At 36.4% G+C, this 23,212-nt stretch overlaps 4 protein-coding genes across 5 annotated transcripts; 1 reads left to right on the top strand and 3 right to left on the bottom strand.

Moving 5' to 3' along the window:
* Positions 1 to 540: 540 nt before the first annotated feature.
* LOC111896300 (protein NAR1) lies at positions 541 to 4,661 on the bottom strand. 2 transcript variants are annotated; one of them, XM_052764961.1, is made up of 11 exons: positions 4,322 to 4,660; positions 3,670 to 3,752; positions 3,423 to 3,576; positions 3,099 to 3,285; positions 2,880 to 3,006; positions 2,579 to 2,732; positions 2,366 to 2,418; positions 2,126 to 2,297; positions 1,911 to 2,036; positions 1,750 to 1,830; positions 541 to 950 (listed from the first exon to the last, which is right to left on the bottom strand). In XM_052764961.1, exons 1-11 carry the CDS (start codon positions 4,439 to 4,441, stop codon positions 828 to 830), a joined length of 1,380 nt encoding a protein of 459 aa, XP_052620921.1. In that variant the 5' UTR covers positions 4,442 to 4,660; the 3' UTR covers positions 541 to 827. The 2 variants fall into 2 exon arrangements, with proteins under 2 accessions (XP_052620921.1, XP_023748087.2); XM_023892319.3 differs by having other exon boundaries at positions 785 to 950; positions 1,750 to 1,818; positions 1,910 to 2,036; positions 4,322 to 4,661.
* Positions 4,662 to 12,328: 7,667 nt separating this feature from the next.
* Positions 12,329 to 15,980, bottom strand: LOC111896293 (OBERON-like protein). The gene is made up of 3 exons (XM_023892299.3): positions 15,745 to 15,980; positions 14,074 to 15,124; positions 12,329 to 13,273 (listed from the first exon to the last, which is right to left on the bottom strand). The coding sequence occupies exons 2-3, from the start codon at positions 15,116 to 15,118 to the stop codon at positions 12,621 to 12,623; spliced, it is 1,698 nt and encodes a 565-aa protein (XP_023748067.1). The 5' UTR covers positions 15,119 to 15,124; positions 15,745 to 15,980; the 3' UTR covers positions 12,329 to 12,620.
* Positions 15,981 to 18,739: 2,759 nt separating this feature from the next.
* Positions 18,740 to 20,567, top strand: LOC111896285 (pentatricopeptide repeat-containing protein At5g66520). The gene has a single exon (XM_023892292.3). It carries the CDS (start codon positions 18,817 to 18,819, stop codon positions 20,407 to 20,409), a length of 1,593 nt encoding a protein of 530 aa, XP_023748060.2. The 5' UTR covers positions 18,740 to 18,816; the 3' UTR covers positions 20,410 to 20,567.
* A 133-nt stretch (positions 20,568 to 20,700) lies between these two features.
* LOC111896279 (pentatricopeptide repeat-containing protein At5g64320, mitochondrial) lies at positions 20,701 to 23,080 on the bottom strand. The gene has a single exon (XM_023892284.3). The coding sequence runs from the start codon at positions 22,918 to 22,920 to the stop codon at positions 20,779 to 20,781; it is 2,142 nt and encodes a 713-aa protein (XP_023748052.1). The 5' UTR covers positions 22,921 to 23,080; the 3' UTR covers positions 20,701 to 20,778.
* Between the last annotated feature and the right edge of the window lie 132 nt (positions 23,081 to 23,212).

Raw genomic sequence — 23,212 nt, 5'->3', positions numbered from 1 at the left:
TCAATTGTAAACTTCAAAGCATCATTAAGACCCTAAATTGCCAAGATAAAGAGAAGTGCGAAAATAGGTTCCCCTCACCGGACACCTTTGGAAATACCAAACTCGATTTTAGAAGATCCATTGATGAGAATCAAAACCCTACGGAAAGTAAGTATAGTTACCACCAAAGTTCATTTGTTCCATGACACTATAGGAATCAAATGCATTTTCCAAATCGATTTTATACCACATCAAACTTACTTCATTTATAATAAAAAGGCCATAAGGATATTTAGGCCACCCCTTTTCAAATTTTGGCCCAAGAACATATACCAGACTTAAAGATTCACTAATATCTACCGAAGTTGTTTGACGAAATTAACGAATATTACAAACTACAAAGTATATTCACCTGACCAAAATGGGTGATATAAATGTTAAAAAAATATGGTTGTTCTTTAATATCAAAACCCTCCCTACCCTTTTGATGATTTATGTTATTAGGCAGCCATTAAAAGAAGCAAACAAGGATGTTTTAGTATAAAGTGCATTGGAAACAAATGGAATTAAAAAACTAAGATAAAATTATACACGTTCTCCATAAAAATTACAAAATATATATCTACAAAATACATAAGAAATAAAAATACACCTACACCAACCCCTTTTTCTCTTGTGTGTATGAATGTAGAATAAATCTTTTTATGGCCACCATCAAAATTCAAAATTGCAACTTCTTCACCAGTTGGCATAAGGTCAACGCAAAAAAAAAGTCAATGTTGAAGGACATGAGAAGTTGAAAGTGGTTGTTAATGTTCACCAGTTATTGAGCTGAGAAGTAATGCTTTTTACAATGGGATGATATTGTGTGTGTGTATGTGTTTCTTGGCTTTTTCTGAACCCGGATGTTCCAGCCATGACTCGTATAACCTCTTCACCATCATGTTTTCAAATAGATCCGCAACCAAAACCTAACATTCATTTTTCATTAATACATAAATATAAATTTAACAGTAGATTACACAAATGGTCCCTATGGTTTAGGGTAATTTTCACGTTTGGTCCCTAACTTATATTTTTAACTCGGAAGGTCCCTACTGTTTGTTTTTGCTACGCGTTTGGTCCCTGTCTTACCTAAAAATACTATTTTGCCCTTGATTTTTTAATTTATTTAAATAAACATACCCCCAACCACCTTACCTTACCTACCCCACCACTTTTCCCTATTTAAATAATTTTCTTTTTAGGTAAGACAGAGACCAAACGCGTAACAAAAACAAATAGGGACCAAGTGCGTAACAAAAACAAACAGTAGGAACTTTCTGAGTTAAAAAAGAGTAAATTACTGAAATCGTCCCTATGGTTTGGTCAAAATTGCACGTTTGGTCCCTAACTTTTTTTTTTGCACTCGGATCGTCCCTGTGGTTTGATTTTGTTGTTTTTTTCGTCCCTACGGTTTGGTAAAAATTGCATGTTTGGTCCCTAACTTTATGTATGTAAGGGACGAAAAATGCAACAAAATCAAACCATAGGGACGAAAAACGCAACAAAATCAAACCACAGGGACGATCCGAGTGCAAAAAAAAAAGTTAGGGACCAAATGTGAAATTTTGACCAAACCACAGGGACAATCTCAGTAATTTACTCATAAAAAATAAGTTAGGGACCAAACGTGCAAACCATAGAGACCATTCGTGTAATTTACTCTAAATATAATATAAAACATAAATAATTAAATCAAAGTAAAAGAAAGAAAACAGGAATACTTACATTTTGCATGTATGTGGTCTCTAATGCTTGAATCAAGTCTTTGCCAGATTGTCCTGATTTTGGCTTCAGCTGCCCACCTCCATTTAAGCACCCGGATTTTTCAAAAATATAACAAGCTCATAAAAATCAAAAATAAAAATAAAAAATTAAGTTTTTATACCTGAAGGGCATGCCATGATCTCCAAATAGTGATAGTCACATTTTCCCATTTTAAGTTTCCTGACTACATTTTGCAAGTTTCGGAATCCATAACACAATGCAAACTTCAATACTGTTTTACCTTCTACCTACACATTCACATTCACATTCAAATAAAAATAAAAATAAAAATAAATAAATCCAAATAGTTTCATTTGATTACAACACAACAACATACTTGTAAGCTGACTTCCTGAAAGTCGGAATTTCTTATGGTTTTAAAATCCAAAGGGCCTTTGAGATCCTGATCAAAAAGTGTCTTTGCAGCATAACGAAAGATTGTATCTGCATATCCTCCTGAGCTTACTCTAACCCCAAAAAGATTCTCTTCTTCACTCACATTCGATAACCTGCCAACTAAATAAATATCAATTTTATTTCAACAAAATTTTAAATTCACCCAAATATGTACACTTACAATTTATCAACAGGAGATTCATCCAAATTCACGAAATCTACTACTGCTTTTGTCTGCAAAAATAACAAAACTAGATTTATTTCTGTATTTTCGCCTCATATCAAAAATTACCGATTTGCCCTAGCCCATCATCATCATATGAAGGATATTTTAGGTATTTGATGAGTCATATTTTATTTTTAACTAGAGCGAAATTCATTGTTGAGTGTTTACCTGTATTAAATCTAAGACCTCTCCAGTTGTCAAAACAGAATCTACCTCTGTAGTCATTTCACCAGATTCATCATGAAAAACAAAATCATCTCTTGAAGCCTCCAGCTTTTTGTCATAACAAGGCATCACAGTCACATGATAAATCTCAGTTGCCCTATACAATTAATGCACATAAACATCAAGTAAAAGCATAATACTCAATAATATAATTATTTCTTATTAAACCAATCTACTTAAAAATTTAATCTTGTAATTTCAAATTATTGCAAACTAATGACATACAATAAGAAAAGATTATCACCTAACGCCTAGCTTGTGGCATAGATGGTGCTTAATGATAGCTCCAATGGATTGTTGAGGACTCTTCACTGAAGAAATATATGGCAAAACATACGAACCAAGTGTTTTTTCAGCATAGCATTTCCACCCTGAAAGTATACAACAAGAAAGGCTTAAATCTTAAAAAGAAAAAAAATGAAAGTATAGAAAGAGATGAAAGTAGGATGCTATAATACACAACCTGGACATGCAGAGGATATCATGGGTAGAAACGATCTAGAAGATTCCTTGTCATCTGAATTGCTTTGTTTATAACGTGATATGAATTCGTTACAAGATTCAATAAGAGACAAATCTCTACTACAACTTGTATCAAATACAGCTTTAACCCCCAAAGATTTGAAAAGTGTGGTCAGTTTCTTGAAAACCTAAAAGCATGCCATTCACAAACAGATACTGAATTTTCATTTAGAAAAAAAAAGCATTTTTGAGAAAGCTAGCTCTATCTCATTGCACATTGATTGATATAAAGAAAGTGGAAGGGTGGTAATATAAAGGAATTTACCTGAAGTGGAGAAAGACCATAATGCACAGCAATGGAAGCTCTTGACTGAGGTGAAAGAGAGACAATAACAGTTTTGCCATTGTTTATATTGGATAGAAACTCATCCAAGCTTTGCTTCTCTAACATAACAGTCTCTGCAGAAGTAATACACCCACTGCATGATTACAACAATGTTATTGTTACAAATTCAATTCATCAACATTTGATGTATAATGGCTTCTAGGAGTTAGTGATCAGGAAGTGTTACCTGCATGCTAAGCAATCCTTGAGTGATATTTTTACTGGATCTGTTTCAAGAGTCTCTTTAACAGGTGTTGTTTTTACCAGCTTCTGTTCAAGAAAAAGCACTTGGTGAACAACAATAGTCATATGTGTAATAGGTCTGTTCTTATGGTTGCTGAAATCACAAGTTAAAACTGTTCTAGCATTGATACAATCATACAAATTCGTGAATTCAGATGGTTTTCCCTAATAACAAATATACCCACCATTCCAGCAAAGAAGATGCAACTTTTGGATGTGATGATAAACTGAAAGAGGGCAACTTTCTAAATAAAATCACAAGATATTACTATTCAAGTGTGGTTACAATTCGAACAAAATATAGAAGCAAGTTAAAGGCTAGAACAAATGTTAATGGTTCTACAGCTAACGAACTAGGGTTAGAACTTAGACGCGCAGTTAAATTCACAATAAGCATGGCAAAGCTACTCCTTTCCGTTCAAAAGTTAAGCTAAAATCAGAGAGTTCTACGTTCTAGTGCTCTAACACATTCCTGATGAAGCTAGTAGAATCACAACCAAGTCAAAAGCATCGTTAAAAACTGAACAATTAGCTAAAACATGGGTTATGATTAGTATAAAACAAGCTAGGGTTCAGAAAGTAGAGATGATAGAAACCTTTGGCTTATCAACGAGCCTAGCGGAACCGGACTTCATAGAAACAACACAGCCCTGTGATGGTGCGATGAAATCATTAAGGTCGCCGATCCTTAGTGTTGCCGAGAATTTTTCCGACATATTTTCGAGTCGATTTGTGATTTAGAGTCAAACTGTGCGTGATTTTGATGGTAGAAATTGAAAGGGAATGTTGTTTGTCTGGAAAATTAAGTTTCGTCTGGAATATATGGTAGAAAGGATTTTTACGGGCATATGGCGGTCATCGGCGGCGGTGGAAGAATAAATGTGCTCGCGCGTGGGAGAAAAAGAGAGAAACGTAAAGTATTTTTTAGGTGACGGTTGTATCCGTCATATTGTCTGTTATTTTAACATATAATTAAGTCATATTGTATGTTATTTTTAGATAAAAAGCAAGTGAGAAGAAAAAAACACTCTAATTTCATTTTTTTTATTTTGATCAAGCCTTACATTTTTCTAAATTGAACCCTGCATTATACAATTTTGTCAAATGTTGACCACATATCTGATTTCCTCCGGATTACCTGGTATCATTCGAGTTGATGTTGTCAAGTGGGTATTGTGGTAGCCACAAAGATTCCTATATGGCATTAGTTGGACATATAAGAGACATCTGCAAGGTTTTTAAACTTCATCTTGATTTCTTCTTCTCTGATATTTGTAGATGTCGAATATCCTTGTGAGATGTCGAAGGTCATGGATAGTTTCGACGGTTTGTTATTTTATTATAATGGCACTTTTATGTATCGAAACTTTTAATGTTCAGTCCTTTGTATTATTTTGTATGCTTTCATGATCCCTATAAATATGAGATATGTACTAGAGATGATAGAACTTTTGTTACTTTGTCTATCTTGTATCGTCCACTCTTTGTACTCATTGAAAGCATAATTGAGTCAAACAAAACTTATTTAAATCTTGTGTACATTATTCTTACTTTACTCTGATCTCGTAATTCATACTCGATTCTATTACAACTACATTTGGTATCAGAGCAGGATTCATATAGAATTGATCTGTTTTTTCTGAGTTTTTGCAAAAGTTTTGAGTCTCGTTCTAGATTTCAATTTTCCGCTCTTCTGTTTCAGAAAATCATCTTAGATCATCTGTTGTGATTTGATTTTGCATTCTAGTTGTAAAATCGAGTGTTCGATTGTTGAATTCTGATTGTTTTAGTTGTTTGATCTTAATTTGATCTCACATGAATCAACTCAAGGGACCAAAATATGCCTAAAGCCCTAACTAGCCTAGAAGATCTAAACAAAGAATCACCAAGATTGAGACTTTATACCTTCTGGAAGATGATGAAGGTGAATAGGTTCTGGATCCACAAGCTTCAAATCAACAAGGGCTTCTCCAAAGGGTTCTTCTTTCTTCAAGATGCACCAAACACACACCAAAACACACACAAGGTTCAATATTCTCTCAAAATGGATTAGGGCTTTATGGAAGATGCTTTGGAAGGAAGCAAGTTGATCATAGAAGAGGACTTAAGGGTTATAAGGTGCTTAAATAGGGTTCAAACCCTAAATTTTTGGGTTTACCTCTGGCTCGACTACCTCCAACGTACCATAGGTACACCCAACGTACTAAGGGGAAAACTGTGTGTCCAAGTCTTGCTAAGGTATGCCCAGCATACCCCAATTATGCACAACGTAATTAACACAAATGCAATTTAGTTTAACATTAAAAATTCAATGAATTTATCAGGGAACCGGGCGTTACAATTCTCCCCCACTTATATCAGACTTCGTCCTCGAAGTCCGCCGATGCAAATAACTCAGGGTAATGCTCTCGCATCTCCTCATCGGGCTCCCACATCCACTATGAACCATTACAGTGCTGCCATTGCACCTTCACTAGACCTACAACCCTGTTTCACAAAGTCTTCGTCTTCTTATCTAGGATCGCAATAGGTCTCTCTATGTAATTGAGGTGCTCATCCACCTAAATATCCTCCAAAGGAGCCACAGCAAAGTCATTAACATGTGCCAGTGAAGGTTAAACCCCACTCCATATTTTTAGATGGTGTTTTTGAAACCTTCTTAGTTGGTACAAGGTTTAGAATATAGGCAATAGTCTCTAAGAAAAATCCCTAGAATATGATAGGAAGTGTAGCACGATTCATCATAGATCAAACCATATTGAGTAATTTTTTAGTTCTCCTTTCAGACATACCATTATGCTGTGGTATAATAGGTGGAACCAACTGTGAAACTATTTAATAGTTCCTAAGATGATCGTTGAACTCATGACTAAGATACTCTTTGTTGGAAGATAGTGTCCACAACCACAATAAGTTTGTGATATTACTATTGTAACATCCCAAGTTCAGGTATGCCTTGTGACCCTTGATCTTTTGAGTGCTTGTCCATTTTAATCCCTTATTGAGAAAAGGTGGTGAATGAGTATGTGGGGCGTACGCGAGTGTACGATCAACGTACTTATATGCGTTCTTTTGACACATAAGCCACCTAGTACGTTGGGCGTACTAGGCCTAGAGTGAAAACCCTAATTTAGGGCGAGACCCCTATTCAAAGGATATGATGGCCTCATTCCTAGCCACCATTTTCAGACAACAACCCTCCTAAACCCTAATTTTCGTTCTTAGAGCTTGTGAGTGCATTTAAGAGCCTTGAGAGAATTCTTATGTTTCTTTAAAGTGAAGAAGGAGCCTTGAAGAAGAACGAGTGGGATTCCAGGCTTTGGATTTGAGCTTATCTGAGTGTAGAGCTTCATTTTGATGTATAAAGCTCAAAGCTTTCTCACTTTTTTGATTTTGTGCATCATAGTAGAGTATTTTAGGGTTTTGTCCTTAAAGTTGGAGACTTTATGAGATATTGAGTTCCAGAGACTATGATCAACCCCCTTTTAGTGTATTTAGTGGTGTAGTGTCATAAAAATCCAATCTTGGACATTGGAATCAAGCCATGCATGAGTTATGGGCTTTTGAGATAATAGAGTGAGTGTATTGTGTGTTGGTGACCATTCCAGCCATGCAAAGGCTTAAAGTCACTGACTTTATGGAGTAAGAGCTTTTAGGGAGTCCAGATCTGTGATATGAGCCAAGGTCTTAACTGATTAAGACCAACCGAGTCAGAAGTGTGAATCTGGAGTGTACGTTGGGCGTAATCCCAATACGCGCGGCGTAGGGGTCGAGCATCCCCGATGCCTGCATGGCAGCTGAGTATGCCCAGCATAGAGAGCTACTACGCGCAGCGTACTCCCTCGTTGACTTTTGGTTGACTTTTATGGTTTGGTCAATTTGTGGAATATTAAGCCCATGGAGGGGTAAAATGGTATTTTACCCTTCTGTGAGTTTGTAGTAGGGTTAGTCTAGCTTCAGTGAGAGCGATTATTAATTAGGGATAATTATCGTTGTGTTAGGCGGAGGCTAGAACGGTGAGTCGAGTTCGAGATTATCCGAGTTCTTACGAGGTGAGTCTTCTCATTATACTTTACCATGAGTGGTATCTATGTGTGACCGAAGGGTCTTATGTGCTTACTTGAGTTATGTGATATTCTGCATTATGTCATTGTGATTTATGTTGAGTATTATTATTATGGGCTTATTGAGTTAGGACCAGAGGGTCCACCCGAGTTTTGGAACCGTACCAGTGGGACGTGTTGAGACCGGTACTATAGCTCAAACAACTAAATCTACTTTTTATTGGACTTCACAAGTTATCACTTCTATTCCAAACATGGTCTATTACCTAGAGAATTTAAAGTCAAATGCTTCACTTTTAAGTTCTTGGTATGCCAGACTCGAACCTCTGAACAATTCTTCTAGAAATCCAAAATCATTAGCACAAGATTTGCACAGCCCCTATTATCGTGGATGTGGGGTATACCATCCATCTAAAAGTCGAGCATCAAGTCTGAAGCTGTTGAGGACCCGCCAAGGATTCAAGGAACAATTAAGCTTGATACATAGCGTAATGGATGATAACTATGTGGCTTCTGGTTCAACTGATGCTATTGGCTTGAATCTTGACACAACTGTCATGTTTCCAGAAAGTCCATTTACTGCTTTTGACATCATTAGGTGGTTTGAGGCTGGGTACTTTAGTATAGATTTTCAAATACGTCTTACAAACGCACCAAATGATTTGCCATTTCCCTCACTAGGTGATGTAATGCCTCACTGGTGTACAAACGCTCTAACCACTGGATTTATTGCTGCAAAAGAAAATCAAATCAAGGAGGAATCAAGTATACCAAACACTGAAGTTGAGAACAGAGATGTCAATGATCAATCAGGTAAGTCAAACTTCACTCATACCATGAGGAGAAATGGAACTGGATTTCAACAAGGGGTGGCTAGGGAGGCTGAGAAGGGGATTAGTGAGTCAGTGACAATTGGTAACAAAGGTGAGGGCAACTTAGACATGAGTACCTTTCATGGAAAAGAAGAAAAAAATTATCAAGGCATGTCTTGGTTTACACCTCCAAATGATGCCAATGCAAAAAGTGAACACTGTTATATTCCAAAAAGAATGATGCAAACATGGAATGGGCACACAAAGGGGGTTTTAGCCATTAGGTTCCTACTTGATAACAACCACTTGCTTTTGTTGGCTGGAATGGATACCAAGGTCAAGATTTGGGAAAATTTTAATTCAGACAAGTATGAGGAATTAATGGAGATTGATGTTATTGATCCCATGAAGATGGTGATATCTTACTGGGAGTATGTGGCAGAGACGTCCTTCATATCAGATTTAGTAGAGCAAGTGAGTGGGACATATGTAGGAATAGGAATTGCTGATCATGGTAAGGCACAAGGCAAGACAAAGAGGTCACCGGGGGCGTTTGGATGTTACACCATTTCTATCCACCTTGAGGACAAGGTGGTTCTTTTGGGGGTGGAGTATTGTTATGCATCAACTTCTGCTATATATGATAGATAAGGGCAATATGGGAAATTCAACAAATAAAATGACAGTAGGGGCAGTTTAGGTATTTTATATTACTTAGTTTGTTATGTCAGATAGTATAAGAAGAGGGTAGTGGGCAGGGAGTGAGGTATCTATCTTTTGTGTGAAATTTGGAATTCGTTCCTTAGGAGATTGGCTATCTCGAATCAGCTATCCTATCTTCAACCTTGTAATCAATTGGTATTATAGATTGTTTCACAATCAATATTAGAATCTTTTGATTGTTTTATGTTATTGAATCTGGTTTTAGAATCCAGTTCATAACAGGGTCCCACTGAGATACATTGACCGGAGGGTCTTCCTGAGTTATAGCCTCGAGTGAGTCAGTGACAATTGGTAACAAAGGTGAGGGCAACTTAGACATGAGTACCTTTCATGGAAAAGAAGAAAAAAATTATCAAGGCATGTCTTGGTTTACACCTCCAAATGATGCCAATGCAAAAAGTGAACACTGTTATATTCCAAAAAGAATGATGCAAACATGGAATGGGCACACAAAGGGGGTTTTAGCCATTAGGTTCCTACTTGATAACAACCACTTGCTTTTGTTGGCTGGAATGGATACCAAGGTCAAGATTTGGGAAAATTTTAATTCAGACAAGTATGAGGAATTAATGGAGATTGATGTTATTGATCCCATGAAGATGGTGATATCTTACTGGGAGTATGTGGCAGAGACGTCCTTCATATCAGATTTAGTAGAGCAAGTGAGTGGGACATATGTAGGAATAGGAATTGCTGATCATGGTAAGGCACAAGGCAAGACAAAGAGGTCACCGGGGGCGTTTGGATGTTACACCATTTCTATCCACCTTGAGGACAAGGTGGTTCTTTTGGGGGTGGAGTATTGTTATGCATCAACTTCTGCTATATATGATAGATAAGGGCAATATGGGAAATTCAACAAATAAAATGACAGTAGGGGCAGTTTAGGTATTTTATATTACTTAGTTTGTTATGTCAGATAGTATAAGAAGAGGGTAGTGGGCAGGGAGTGAGGTATCTATCTTTTGTGTGAAATTTGGAATTCGTTCCTTAGGAGATTGGCTATCTCGAATCAGCTATCCTATCTTCAACCTTGTAATCAATTGGTATTATAGATTGTTTCACAATCAATATTAGAATCTTTTGATTGTTTTATGTTATTGAATCTGGTTTTAGAATCCAGTTCATAACAGGGTCCCACTGAGATACATTGACCGGAGGGTCTTCCTGAGTTATAGCCTCGAGTGGCTAATGATTTGTGTGTGATATTTTGGGGAACTCACTAAGCTTTGTACTTACCGTGTTATGTGTTATGTGTTTCAGGTACTTCTCAGGATCACGGGAAGGTGTCGACTTGATTGTACACACATCAGAGCTTGAGTTATGTTTTGAGAGGATCCTAGAGTTATGATTTATACAGTTTTTGGATATGTGATATGATGATTTGACATTATGACACTTTTGTGATTTTTGGTTTGAGATAAATGTGTTTTAAATTGAAAATTTTGGTTTGAAAATTTACGTTGTTACAACTATTAATGACAGTGTCATTTTGGGTTACACGAAAGAACAAATATAAGCAATATTGATTTTGAAAAGAATTATAAGGATCTTGTTTGTTAATTAATTAAGTCATTAATTAATTTAATGAAACTTGTAGATGTATAAGGGTCTGAGTGTAAGAATCTGAAGGTCAGATAATTACCAAAGTTAAGAATAGTTGCTTGGTAACCAAGTAACTATTTCTTAGGGTTTAAAATCATTCTATCATAAACACTACTAGAAAAAGGTAGAGATTCCTACAAAAATTTCCGATGTCTGATAATTCATCGGTGTTTCCTACACATTACCAATGAACTTTCAAGGAAAATACGTTCTGATATTTTCTCAAAAAATCCTTAGTAAGGTGTAGGAACCTCCAAGGAGCCTCACATTTTACGTTAAAAGTTTTTTAATTAAGTGTGGAGGTCAGAATCCCATCCTATCCACCCGGGCCGTCGTCACCACCTTCTTTTGTCCGATCCTTCTCCTTTTGAATGATCGTCACGCTTCTCTTGAGATCGAGATCAACTTCCTATTTCAAAACTAGAAATAATAGTAAATAGCACCACTGATAGACTTCTAGAACAATCATTTGATCTGTTTCATTCTTTGACTGCTCTGTTCCCCCAAAAAAATGGAGAGACTTGTTCTTGCTTTTCCAATTAAGGAAGACGGATTTCGCCGGTTGGTCCAACCAAGAAAGACATGGGAATTTTGGACGTTGAGAAGTAGTACGCTTGGTTCACCAGGTTCTACCACTGTAGGGGGCAAATCATAGTGAAAAGAAGAGTTTGATCATGGCTTAGAAGAAAATGCTAGCTATATGCTTAACACATGTAAGTCGAGTCGAACGTTGTTTTCGTGGAGCTGGGCAGAAGGAAAAGAGGCTCAAGTTTTTCATTTAAGTGGATTCCTAGAAAGTTTTTTGGAACTTCCGAATATATTTAAAATAAAAAATAATATACATTATAAATATTATTAATATATCATATATTATTATTATTAACATTATCTTTAATATTGTTATTAAATTTATCAATACTCCCTAATAAATAAAGAACTTTTTGCCACATGTCCTCTTCTCCTTCATTTGGACACATGACATTTTTTAGAATTTTAAAATTTTCTATTTTCCACTTGTCATTTTATTGTATTTTTTATTTTATTAAATTAAAATTTCACATTTAATATATAAGGTAATATATATGTAAGGAATTTAATAAAAAGAGTTTATATATATAATGTATTCAAGACATTAAACTCTCATTAATTTTAATAATTCAAAATTTTTCTTATTTTTCTTATAAATTCAAACTTTTCAAATTGTTAAAATTTCATATTTAACTTTTTTTAAAATAAACCTATGTAATAGGTGCGTCAATATCTATATTATCACTTTATTATTTAAAAATTAACAATTACATCAATAAAAGGAATATTGTATTCCTTTCAAAGCAAAATATGTTGCTCCTTGACGTCAAAACAAATGACAAATATTTTTCAAATAAAAATTATAAAGCGCTTTACAAAAACTACTAGAGACTCATCACCTTTCTATTAGTAGTAACATACACAAACATTTTATGGTTATGTTTAAAGATCACAAGTTTTATCCCACTACAATGGATATCAATCTCAATCAGACTCCAATGCATGTCAAACACAGTACAACGTCATCATACTCTACCTTATCCGGTATAAAGTTAAGTTACTACAACTTTGAACTACAATTATAAACAACATAACATAACAAAAAAAAATAAAAAAAATCCAAATCATCCCCGAAAAAAATAAAATAAAATAAAATAACCAAATCAAACGGACCCACGTGAGCGTATATCACTCGCTTGCCCGTCTCCTTTTGTCGGCACGGTGTACATGTTCTTGAGCAAATCCTGAATCTTATTATACATCATCATCTGAGACGGCTCCCCACCACCACCACCGCCGCTGCCACCACCACAACCACCGCTGCCGCTACTGCCGCCGCCTCTGGATGAAGTTTCCGCCAACTTCATCTTCTCAAATAAATACTGTTTTTCAGCTTCAGCCTCATGTAACCTCTGTTTCAAATACCTGCTGGCGTAATCGTCCTCTGATTTTTCAACTTTTGCAAGCGCGATCCGTTGCAGGCGGTCGGCTTCGCGGCGGGCCTCGGCGGCTTTGAGGTCAAACATCTCGGCCTCGGCCTGCTTGAGTCTGACGATGCTTTCGAGCTCCTCCACTTGTTGCTTCTTTTTTTGTCTTTCCATTTTTAAGGCGGCTACTTCACGCGCTTTGTCTTTCAGTTCTTGATCGCATGCCTCCAGTGCTAAACGCGCTTTTTTTGTCATACGCACTTTCTCTTCTTCCACCATTTCCATTTTTTTAATTGCTTCTTGGACCACATCTGCTATTCGGTTGAATGCTTCTTGTGGGGCCATTACCCCACCACTTTCTTCGTGTTTTCGAGGGTCTATATCAAACTCTGCAATAAATCACAATGTACTTTCATTGATATTTTACAGCAGTCTACTTTTGTTTTTTCCTATTATGGCGTTGTACTTTAAAAGATAAACCCAATTATAGCAATATCATCCAAATACAAAGCAATTAAACTATATTCCATCCCGATTATACCAGTAAACTTCAATATTGATTTTATAATTATTATAACGATAGCTATTATTATTATTAATTTCTCCTTTCTCTATTTTTCTAAGTTTTTCCGATGTATTACTACGGAATTATGATATTTGACCATGAAGAATGATCTCTTATCCCATATCAGACTAGTTATTTTTCATGGATAATTGCCGAATTATGATATTTGACCTTATAAAATGAAAACTACAATCAAATTAACTAATTAAGTATTTCAGCAGAAAAAAAAAACAAGAGTAAATTACAAAAATGGTCCTCATGGTTTGGGGTAATTTGCACATTTGGTCCGTAACTTATTTTTTTAACTTGGAAGGTCCCTACAGTTTGTTTTTGTTGTGCGCTTGGTCCCTGTCTTACATAAAAAGACTATTTTGCCCTTGATTTTTTGATTTATTTAAATACGTTGGGGTAGGTAAGGTAAGGTAATGTGAGGCGGAAATGGGGTTGGGGTGTGTTAAGACAGGGATCAAGCGTGCAACAAAAACAAACAGTAGGGACCTTCCGAGTTAAAAAAATAAGTTATGGACCAAACGTGCAAATTACCCCAAACCATAAGGACCATTCGTGTAATTTACTCAAAAAAAAAAAAAAAAAAAAAAAAAACCACATGAGAATATTGATTACCTTGGAAAAAGGAGAGTATTGCCTTCGAAGCAACAGGTTCTGCTACCCCAGTTTTCAGCTTTTCCACAAGTTCTCCACACTTCCAATACAATTTCCTCCCTCTAACTTCTTCACTCCCTCGAAAAATCCTACTCACATATTCAAGTTCTCTAACCAAAGCCTCTCGATCCCACAAAGGAGCACAATGATGAAACACATCTTTCACCCATCCAAACAATTCAGATGTCCTCATACACGCCCTACACCTGAAAACCATCTCCCCCAAACTCCCACCATTCCCAATTTGTGCATTATGTATTGCACAATCCGTATGCGTCCAATGAGAACACACATCACACCCTATCCAACGACACGTATTCACCTCAAAATCAAACTTGCTACAGATCACACACATGCAAAGATTACAGAAACCGTTTCTTTTTACACAAATCTCACACGTGCAGCTATCAGCAGGGATCTGGTTTCCACACGCGATGTTTCTACATCTTTTGTATAAAAAGATTTCGATTAAAGAAGATTGAGATAGACTAACAGTTGGATGAAGGAAAGCTTGGATTCCAGTTTTTATAGCAACCAAGATTTCTAACTGTCCTCGGTTAGCTAAAACCAGGGTCTTTTCGGTCAAATCACCACGACTCAGAACCATTTTTTGAAGAAAAATGTATTCTTCTCTATGTTGATGACCACCCATTCCTTCGATTAGACCACGGAGTTCGTTTTTTAGCTTGTCTAAATACTCGTTAGGAAGATGATGCATTCTATCTGCGATTATATCGACTCTTTCTCTTGAAATGTCTCTAAGGGACATTTTGTCAGTTATATGGCGGATGACTGAATGTTCGGCTTCTAGTGGTTTGGATATTGTTAATGGGTCGGGTGTGGGCCAGGTTTCACGGGAACTTGCACTTTCGGTTGGTGAATCACGGATTTGGTCTGAATTTGAGCCACGTTCTTGAATGTTGGGAGATCCACATGCTTCACCTGGAACCAGAGTTAGAGATGTGTGGAGGACCCCGGACTTTGGTTGCTGACGTGGCGGCAACATTGATTACTGAAGTGATTAACAAACACATATGGAGATTTAGTTTAATATTCAGAATGAATCATCATGACTGTAATTGAAGATGATAGGTCAAACATTTGCATAATAGAGTAAGATTCAAGAACAAATGAACAGTTACATATTTGAGTCTCTAAAATGTTCAGGGAAAAAGGGGTATCATCAAGGAAGTAGAGAGATTTTTCTCATGTGCCCTTATAAACCGTAAACTAAGTTTGTAAAAAAGCCCAAAATCTTTCCGGTGATATCCAAATACCAAAAATGGAAATCTGGATATAGTAAGCACCTAATTCGATCTTCATAAACGTCGTAAATTTCATATATGTCATCTTCGAAATCTTAAAAATGTCTTAGAATCGTAATTCGAGCAAAACAGTTGACTTTTGAAACTTAGAGAGCTTCTTCATTTTCAATTTCATCACACCGCAATTCATAAAGCTCGGGATCCTAAGCTTGCAAACACTACCTTCTACACACGTCTAGTGCTAAATCAACGATTTGATGTTCCAATCGACAAAGACTATGAAACGGGAACTATGGATTCCGTTAAAATCCAACAAATATAACACGAAATGCAAAAATAACATAAATCTAATGGGAAGTATACTCACCAGAAACCAAAAAGTCCTCGATTTGAAGAGAAATTAGATGGATAGCCTTCAAATCAAGCTTTCAAATTAAGTCGATGAAGAGAGAGAAACACGTAATTTTAAGATCGCTCTCCCTTCTCTACTTCTGCAATCCTTCGATTTGACCTGACGAAAACCCTAATCCATTTTTCTTGTGTTTATACCAAAGAAGGAAGCCGACCGTTTTTTCCCTTTTCGCCTTTTTCTTCAATGCGTTGACCGGTTTATCCGGTCATCGTCTTGGCGGCTTCAGCGTTCTTTCACTTATTTCGGCAGTGGACTAACAAGCCCCACAACTATCTCTATATATTATAGACACCCCTCCATGATTCGGTAAATGGTAACACATGCCTACCTACCATGCTAATCAAGATGGAAGATCTCATTTCGAATTTGAGTTTGGAAACTTCCCTAGTTGAAATGGGTAACGTGTTCCGCTGCTTGGACTGACTCTTGCTATTGGAAACATATGCTCCCTAACAGTTTGGGCCCTTCGACCATTTTATAAAAATGCTAGCATTAAATGCAAAAATAGGAACGTAATTTGACTATATTTTATCTTTATATTTTTATTATAGGGAAAATGACACATACATCCTATGAAGTTTCTAGGGTTTACTCTTTTAGTTACTTAAGTTTTTCGTGGCTTTATGAGGGAACCAAGTTGTGGGCAACCTGTCCTTTTAGTCCCTTTTACTTGTTTTAGCCAGTTTTGGGGACACATAGGCAAAACATGGGGCCCACCCATCTCTCTCTCTCACACGGGATAAGGTTTCCCCAATTCCCTCCATTTCTTCAACCTTCCATCATGCTCTCTTTAGCTCCGAATTCTCCCAAACCTACCCCTACTTTCCTCCATTCACCATTCCTCTCCTCCCCGTTTCCTCTCACTTCCCACCACAGACCCAATATCTGAAAACCCATCTCAGCCACTCTTATCCCCGCATCTAAGCCACCGTCTCAAAAACTCTACCAACCCTTTCGCCCACCGACATCGCAATCTCCAATACCACCCCAATATCGTAACCTCGACATAGAAGCCGCCTCGATGTTCTTTCGAATCGCCTTGGCCTGTGGTTTGAATACATCTGTCTCATTCCTCCATTGATTCTAGAAGGATTTGCACCATCCACCCTCGAAGAAGTCACTGGCATCAGTGGTGTTGAGCATAATCGACTCGTTGTAGCTGCTCAGGTTTGGGAGTCGTTGGTTCAATCTGGTGTTGATGAGGAACTTTCTTGGGAAATCAAGGATTTCATTGTAATCTAGTAAGCCTAGCACTAGGACCTCAACGATGACAAATGGAGAACGAGAACTTAGCAGAGAGACTGCTCTCCACACCCATCGATGGAGTTTGAGGGACCAATCCAGAAATTAGATCTGATCCGGGTTTGAATTCCTTCTGGGTCTTGTGTATGTATTTGTGAGATGTTCTTCATTGATAATGATTGTATGTGGGTTTTTTTGGTTTGAAATTTCTCACATGGGTCACCGAGAAGACGAATCAGATGGGGAGGGGAGCTAATTGTCAGTCAAAGATGACAGTAAGACGGGAAACACCACAACCTGGATCGATCAGATGAGTTGGGAAATGTCGGATCGATGAATAAAAAAAGGGAGGGAAAAGACTATGGAAGGAACTTGCAGGTGTGTGTATGTGTGTGTGTTATGGGGGAGAGGGAGAGATGTTATGAGACCTTTTAATTTTTTTAATTTATTAAAATATAAAAATAAGTGAGCTGGCACAAGGGGTAACCGGGTTACCCCTTCATTTTCTCAAAAAGGACATATTGGACCCGACAAAAGCAAATTTGTTCCCTTAAAAAGCCACTTAAAAACTTAAGTGACTAAAAGAGTAAACCCTAGAAACTTCATACGGTGTATGTGTCATTTTCCCTTTATTATAACGTTCTGACTTAAAAGAAAATGTTTAACTGTAATTTTCAATTTTATAGTGATAGAGAATTTTAAAATATATTAATATAGAAAAAATAACCAATTGTAGGCTATAATAATTAAAGAGAAATTTTTCTTATCGTCTAAAACAAGTTCTTTTAGTATCGTCTATTGGTATCGAAATTTGAATTTGGCTTTTTATTCGAGTTTTGATTTCATAAAATTTCTTGTTAAATAACCCATTTATTAAGTACAAAAGAATGGTACATGTATGAAGTTCTTTTCATACAACTGTCGACATCTTGGTATATGACCAAGATGTTACCGTTGTAATAAAGATACAACGAATCATAAAAATTGTCTCTATCTTCTCTATCTTCTCCTTCTCTCTGCAATTCTCTGTATTTCAAGAACACAAATCATTACAAAGTATTTTTATGTTTTTTAAGTTGAAAGATTATTGAGAAAACATCTTAGTTATCATCGTACAAGAAATAAGAAGGCAAACGGGTAACAAGTTGCGCCGCTAAGCTTTTTTGTATGGCAAACCCAATTCTCTTGAAGACTATATCCATAGATCTAGGGAGATATAGCATTGCTATGCATGTTCCGTTGTACTCTATTAAGAAGCTCCACTGCATCCGACGCAAGAAAACCAAACGTATAAAATGCAAATGGTATGAACACGTGTTGATTTTCCGTGCACGATTTCTCATGTTTGGTGACATTGCATGTGACAGCTTTTTAATGTAACCTGTCCTGCCGTGAAACCCCTGACTCTCAAGCCTACGAGAGGGGATACCCCTGTAAGGTCCACACATGCATGTTTTCCTTCAACCCATCCAAAAATCAAAACATCAACTGGTCTAAGGGTTGACCTTCCTTATATTTTATGATTTTGGATTAAGCCTTTAATACAAATAAATTTTTTTGGATTATCCTACTTCTGAAATTATATAAATGCAGACAATAATAGATGAATTACAGATCTCGAAAAGTAAATTAATCACAATCCAAACAATATCCAAGTGTTTATTGTTATTCCGAATCTTATATCTAACAAAATAAAAATAATTTCTATAATATAAACATTAAATACAAACATTTTTTATTTTCTTTATGTGTTCAAGTTGAATTACCATAAATATTCGATAAGTAATGAAGGTAAAGTTAAACATAATGGGATTCATCGCGATGCTCTCCCACTCTCCCTCGAAAACCATCAAACAAAAAGTCATGTCCTTAATTCACGACTCAAAAGAACTCCATATCATCTTCCAAATACATGCATTCCTTCTAAAAACTTCCTTACAATCCAACAACTTCATCATCACCAAGCTGCTTCGGAACTTCTCTTTGAATTCTTCAAACAATTTGCGTTATGCCAGATCCCTTTTCGACGAAATGCCATGTCCAGACACATTTCTTTGGAACACCATGATCAGAGCTTACTTAAATTCCCAAAACCACGACGAATGTCTGTCTTTATTTCACCATTTGCGTCGCCAAGATCACCTCTTTATAGACAGTTTCAGCCTCTCTCTTGTGGTTCAAGCGTGTGGGAGATCGGGTTTTTTTCAAAACGGTCAAACGATACATACCCAGGTATTGAAACTTGGTTTTGGGAATGATCTCTTTGTCCAGACGGGTCTCACTGAAATGTACGTGAAATTCGGGTGGATAGAGTTTGCGAGGAAGGTGTTTGGTGATATGAAAGATCCAGACTTGGTGTCGTATAATGTAATGCTAGCTGAGTATGTAAGGATTGGGGAAATAAGTTTAGCACGCCAACTGTTTGATAAAATGTCTCAAAGAGACTTGGTTTCATGGAACATCATGATCCATGGTTATGCCTCACTTCCCCATGGAGATAAAGATTTGGTTTCTTGGAGCAAGCAGTCTCACGAGGCTTTGAATCTCTTCCATGATATGCAATTAGCTAACTTTTTACCTGATAAAATCACAATTGTGAGTGTGTTATCCGCATGTGGAGATTTATGTGCTCTAACTACAGGCATGAAAGTTCACAAGTACATAATTCAAAACCGAATCGAAATAGACATAAAACTTGCAACTTCCCTTGTCAACATGTACGCAAAATGTGGAGATATAAACACTGCATTGAAAGTTTTCAATGGCATAAAAAATAAAGATGTGTTCTTATGGAGTGCTATGATCATGGGGCTTTCAAACCATGGGTATGGTGATCTTGCACTTGATCATTTCAACAATATGATAAATGAAGGAGTTAAACCAAATGGTGTCACTTTTATAGGTGTTTTAAGTGCTTGTAGTCATATTGGTTTAGTGGATAAAGGGTGGGAATACTTTAACTCCATGAGTGATGTATATGGATTAACACAAGAAATGGAACATTATGGTTGCATGGTTGATATTTTTAGTCGTGCAGGACATTTAGATAAAGCCAAAGATTTAATCATGAATATGCCTTTTGAACCGGATGTGGTGGTTTGGAGAGGGCCTCTTGGGGGATGTAAGATTCATAAAAATGTTGAAATAGGTGAAGAAGTTAATAGGAAAATAATGGCACTAGAAGGTTATGATGATGGAAATTATGTGTTGTTATCGGATATATATTGCGAAGGTAAGAGGTGGGAGGAAGCTGTAAACGTTAGGAAGAAGATGGAAGAAGTTAGAATACAAAAGTCTTCTGGAATGAGTTCAATCGAGGTTGATATCACACCCAATCAAGATCTAGATCTGACAGACATATTGTATCAAAATTCATAATTTTTTGTTCTCTACAGTATCGATATATTGTTATTATAATAATGATTACATCTATACATACAATTTATACATCCGTACATACAAAAGTTAGTTGGTCAGAATAACCAACGCAACCGATAAGACCAAATATTGTTGTTGATAATTTATAAATGAATGATTAAAATTCATAACTTTATTCTTTACAAAGAAATTATGAAACTAAAACATATATAGAGAAGAGAGGAGGTGGATGGAAGTTTGCACCATGTCTAGTAATAAGTTACATGCAAGTGTTCAAAAGCATCAAAAGAAAGAAATGAAAACAAAAAATTGTATATAACTTATAACTCTTACAATAATGCCATTTTAATGCATAAATCTATCTATAAATCATTGAAGCTCTTTTAACAAACTAGACACCAATATATACCATGTTACATCATTAGGTACAAACCCTTTAACAACACCTCTACTTAAAAGCAAATACGCTTTATCAAACATGCTTTCTTTACAATACGAAGATATCAAAGTATTATAAGTAATCACATCAGGACTCATACCTTTCAACTCCAAAACTTCAAACAGCTTCATACCTTCTTCCACATTTCTCATCTTGCATAATCCACTAATTAAAGTATTATAACTCACAATATCAGGAATCATCCCTGAATTCTTCATATCTTGTAAAAAATCAAACGCCTTTTGCAGTTTTCCAGTTTTAACAAATCCATTCATCAAAAGATTGCAAGAAACAGTAGTTTGATTGAAATCCTTCTCCCTCATCTTCCCAAAAACATCGTATGCTTTTTCAACAGCTCCATCTCTGCATAAAGCTTTTATTAGGCCATTATATGTGATTTCATCAAGTGAGCATCCATGGAATAACATCGTGTCTACGAGGTTAAAAGCGTCATTAATCAAACCTTGTTTAAGAAAAGAACGAATCAAAGTGTTGTAAGTTACAGTATCCGCAACAACACCTTCCAACACCATGTCTTTTTGACACATTCTCAATGCATGTTGAATCATTTCAATCTCACATAGCCCAAATATTAGTGAATTGAAAGTGAAAATGTCGCGTTTGCATCCATTCATACGCATTTCTTCAAACAAGTTTACAGCTTTATAGACATCACCATACTTACATAACGAATGTATGATTGAATTGTATCCAATTGTGTTTAAACTCAACCCCTTTTGTGACATTTCTTGAATCACCTCACTTGCTTCATCAAATCTTTGATTCTTACAAAATCCATCAATCAAGATTGTGTAAGTGATTGTGTTGGGTTCATAACCTTTTGATTCCATTTCTTTCAACAAATCATGAGCTGAAACCAAATGCCCAGTTTTGCAAAGACCATGAATGAGTGAAGTGTATGTATGAATATCGGGATGACAGCCATTAATGGACATCTTTTCACTCACAATGGCTTTAGCTTCATCAAACTGCCCTTTTGCAATAAACCCGTTTACTAACATGTTGTACATTATGCTATTTGGTTCATGAACTTTAGTAATTAGGGTTTTAGCTTCTTCCACTTGCTTATTTCGACATAATCCATGGATTAGAACCCCATAAGTTAGGGCATTTGGAGTGAACCCACGAAGAAGCATCCTATCCATTAATTTTGCAGCCTCATGGATTCGATTTGATCTACAAAGAGCATGAATAGCATCGTTGAAAGTTTCAAGATCAGGTGTACAACCCATGACTATCATCTCTTCCAAAAGTGTTAACGCTTTATCTACTCTATTATCTTTGGATAATGCGTGAATCAGGGTCTGGTAAACTTTTGAGTTTGGGGCACATCCGTACTTTGTCATGCGTCTAAGGAGAGTACATGCGGAATCAACTTCGTTAATGGAGCAATGTGCTTTCATTACAATCGCAAAACTGAAGACATCAGGAGGGATGCCTCTTTCAAGCATTTCGTCGAACAATTTGGGTGCGTCTTTGAAGCAACCTCCTTGAACGAGTATATCCAGAACGGCGTTATACGATTTGGAGGTCGGTTGACACAAGAAAACGTCTCGCATTTTTTCCAAAAGCAATCTCCTGGCTTGACCAGGTAAATCGGCTCTCTGGTAATGCCTCATGATCATAACGAAAAGGGTTTCTTGAAAAACTATCCCTTCGTCTTTCATCTGCATCAACAATCTATCGATGGTCTTGAATTCTCCAGCCGCTCCAATCTTATCGATTAATGCGTAATACACGTCGAACGTATGAGCGTAGCCTTTTTGGGTACTGGCGGAATTGAATATTTCAAGTGAAGTTGATACATCAAGTGGAAGGTGAAGTAATTTCTGAAGCTGAAGTGGGGTGATTCTATGGAGCGATTCCCTGAGTTGTTCAATGTCGAAAGGTTTAAGCAATCTCGCCCAATCGGTTTCAGACTCTGAACAACTTCCATTGCCGTTTGAAGTAGAAAATGGATAAATTTGGGTTTTGTTTAGAGATTTTAGGATTTGGAGAAGATGGGTTGATGAAAATTTTGATCTTTTCAACATGATTTGAAGGATTGACATGAAAATGCGTGTGGTGATGATAGTAGGATCGCAGAGAGCTCATATCTGGGTCGGAAGCGAAGAACACCGTAGTTGCCACTTCAACTGAAAACAAGATTCCAACATCTTCCTTTGTTGTTAACGACTCCAAACATAATATAGAGTAAAATTTAATTTTTAAATAACGAGCCTTTCATAAATCTATTAATAATAATTATTAATTTAAAAACCAATTCATAATATAATTCCTTTTACAAAAACAAAAAAGTATCATCTACACCTACAAACAACACAATTTAGAGATTTATTTCAA

This window comes from Lactuca sativa, chromosome 1, assembly GCF_002870075.4.
Source record: "Lactuca sativa cultivar Salinas chromosome 1, Lsat_Salinas_v11, whole genome shotgun sequence".
Taxonomy (NCBI): Eukaryota; Viridiplantae; Streptophyta; class Magnoliopsida; order Asterales; family Asteraceae; genus Lactuca; species Lactuca sativa.
The sequence above is the reverse complement of the archived record's forward strand: the minus strand, read 5'-3'. Positions and strand labels throughout refer to the sequence as shown.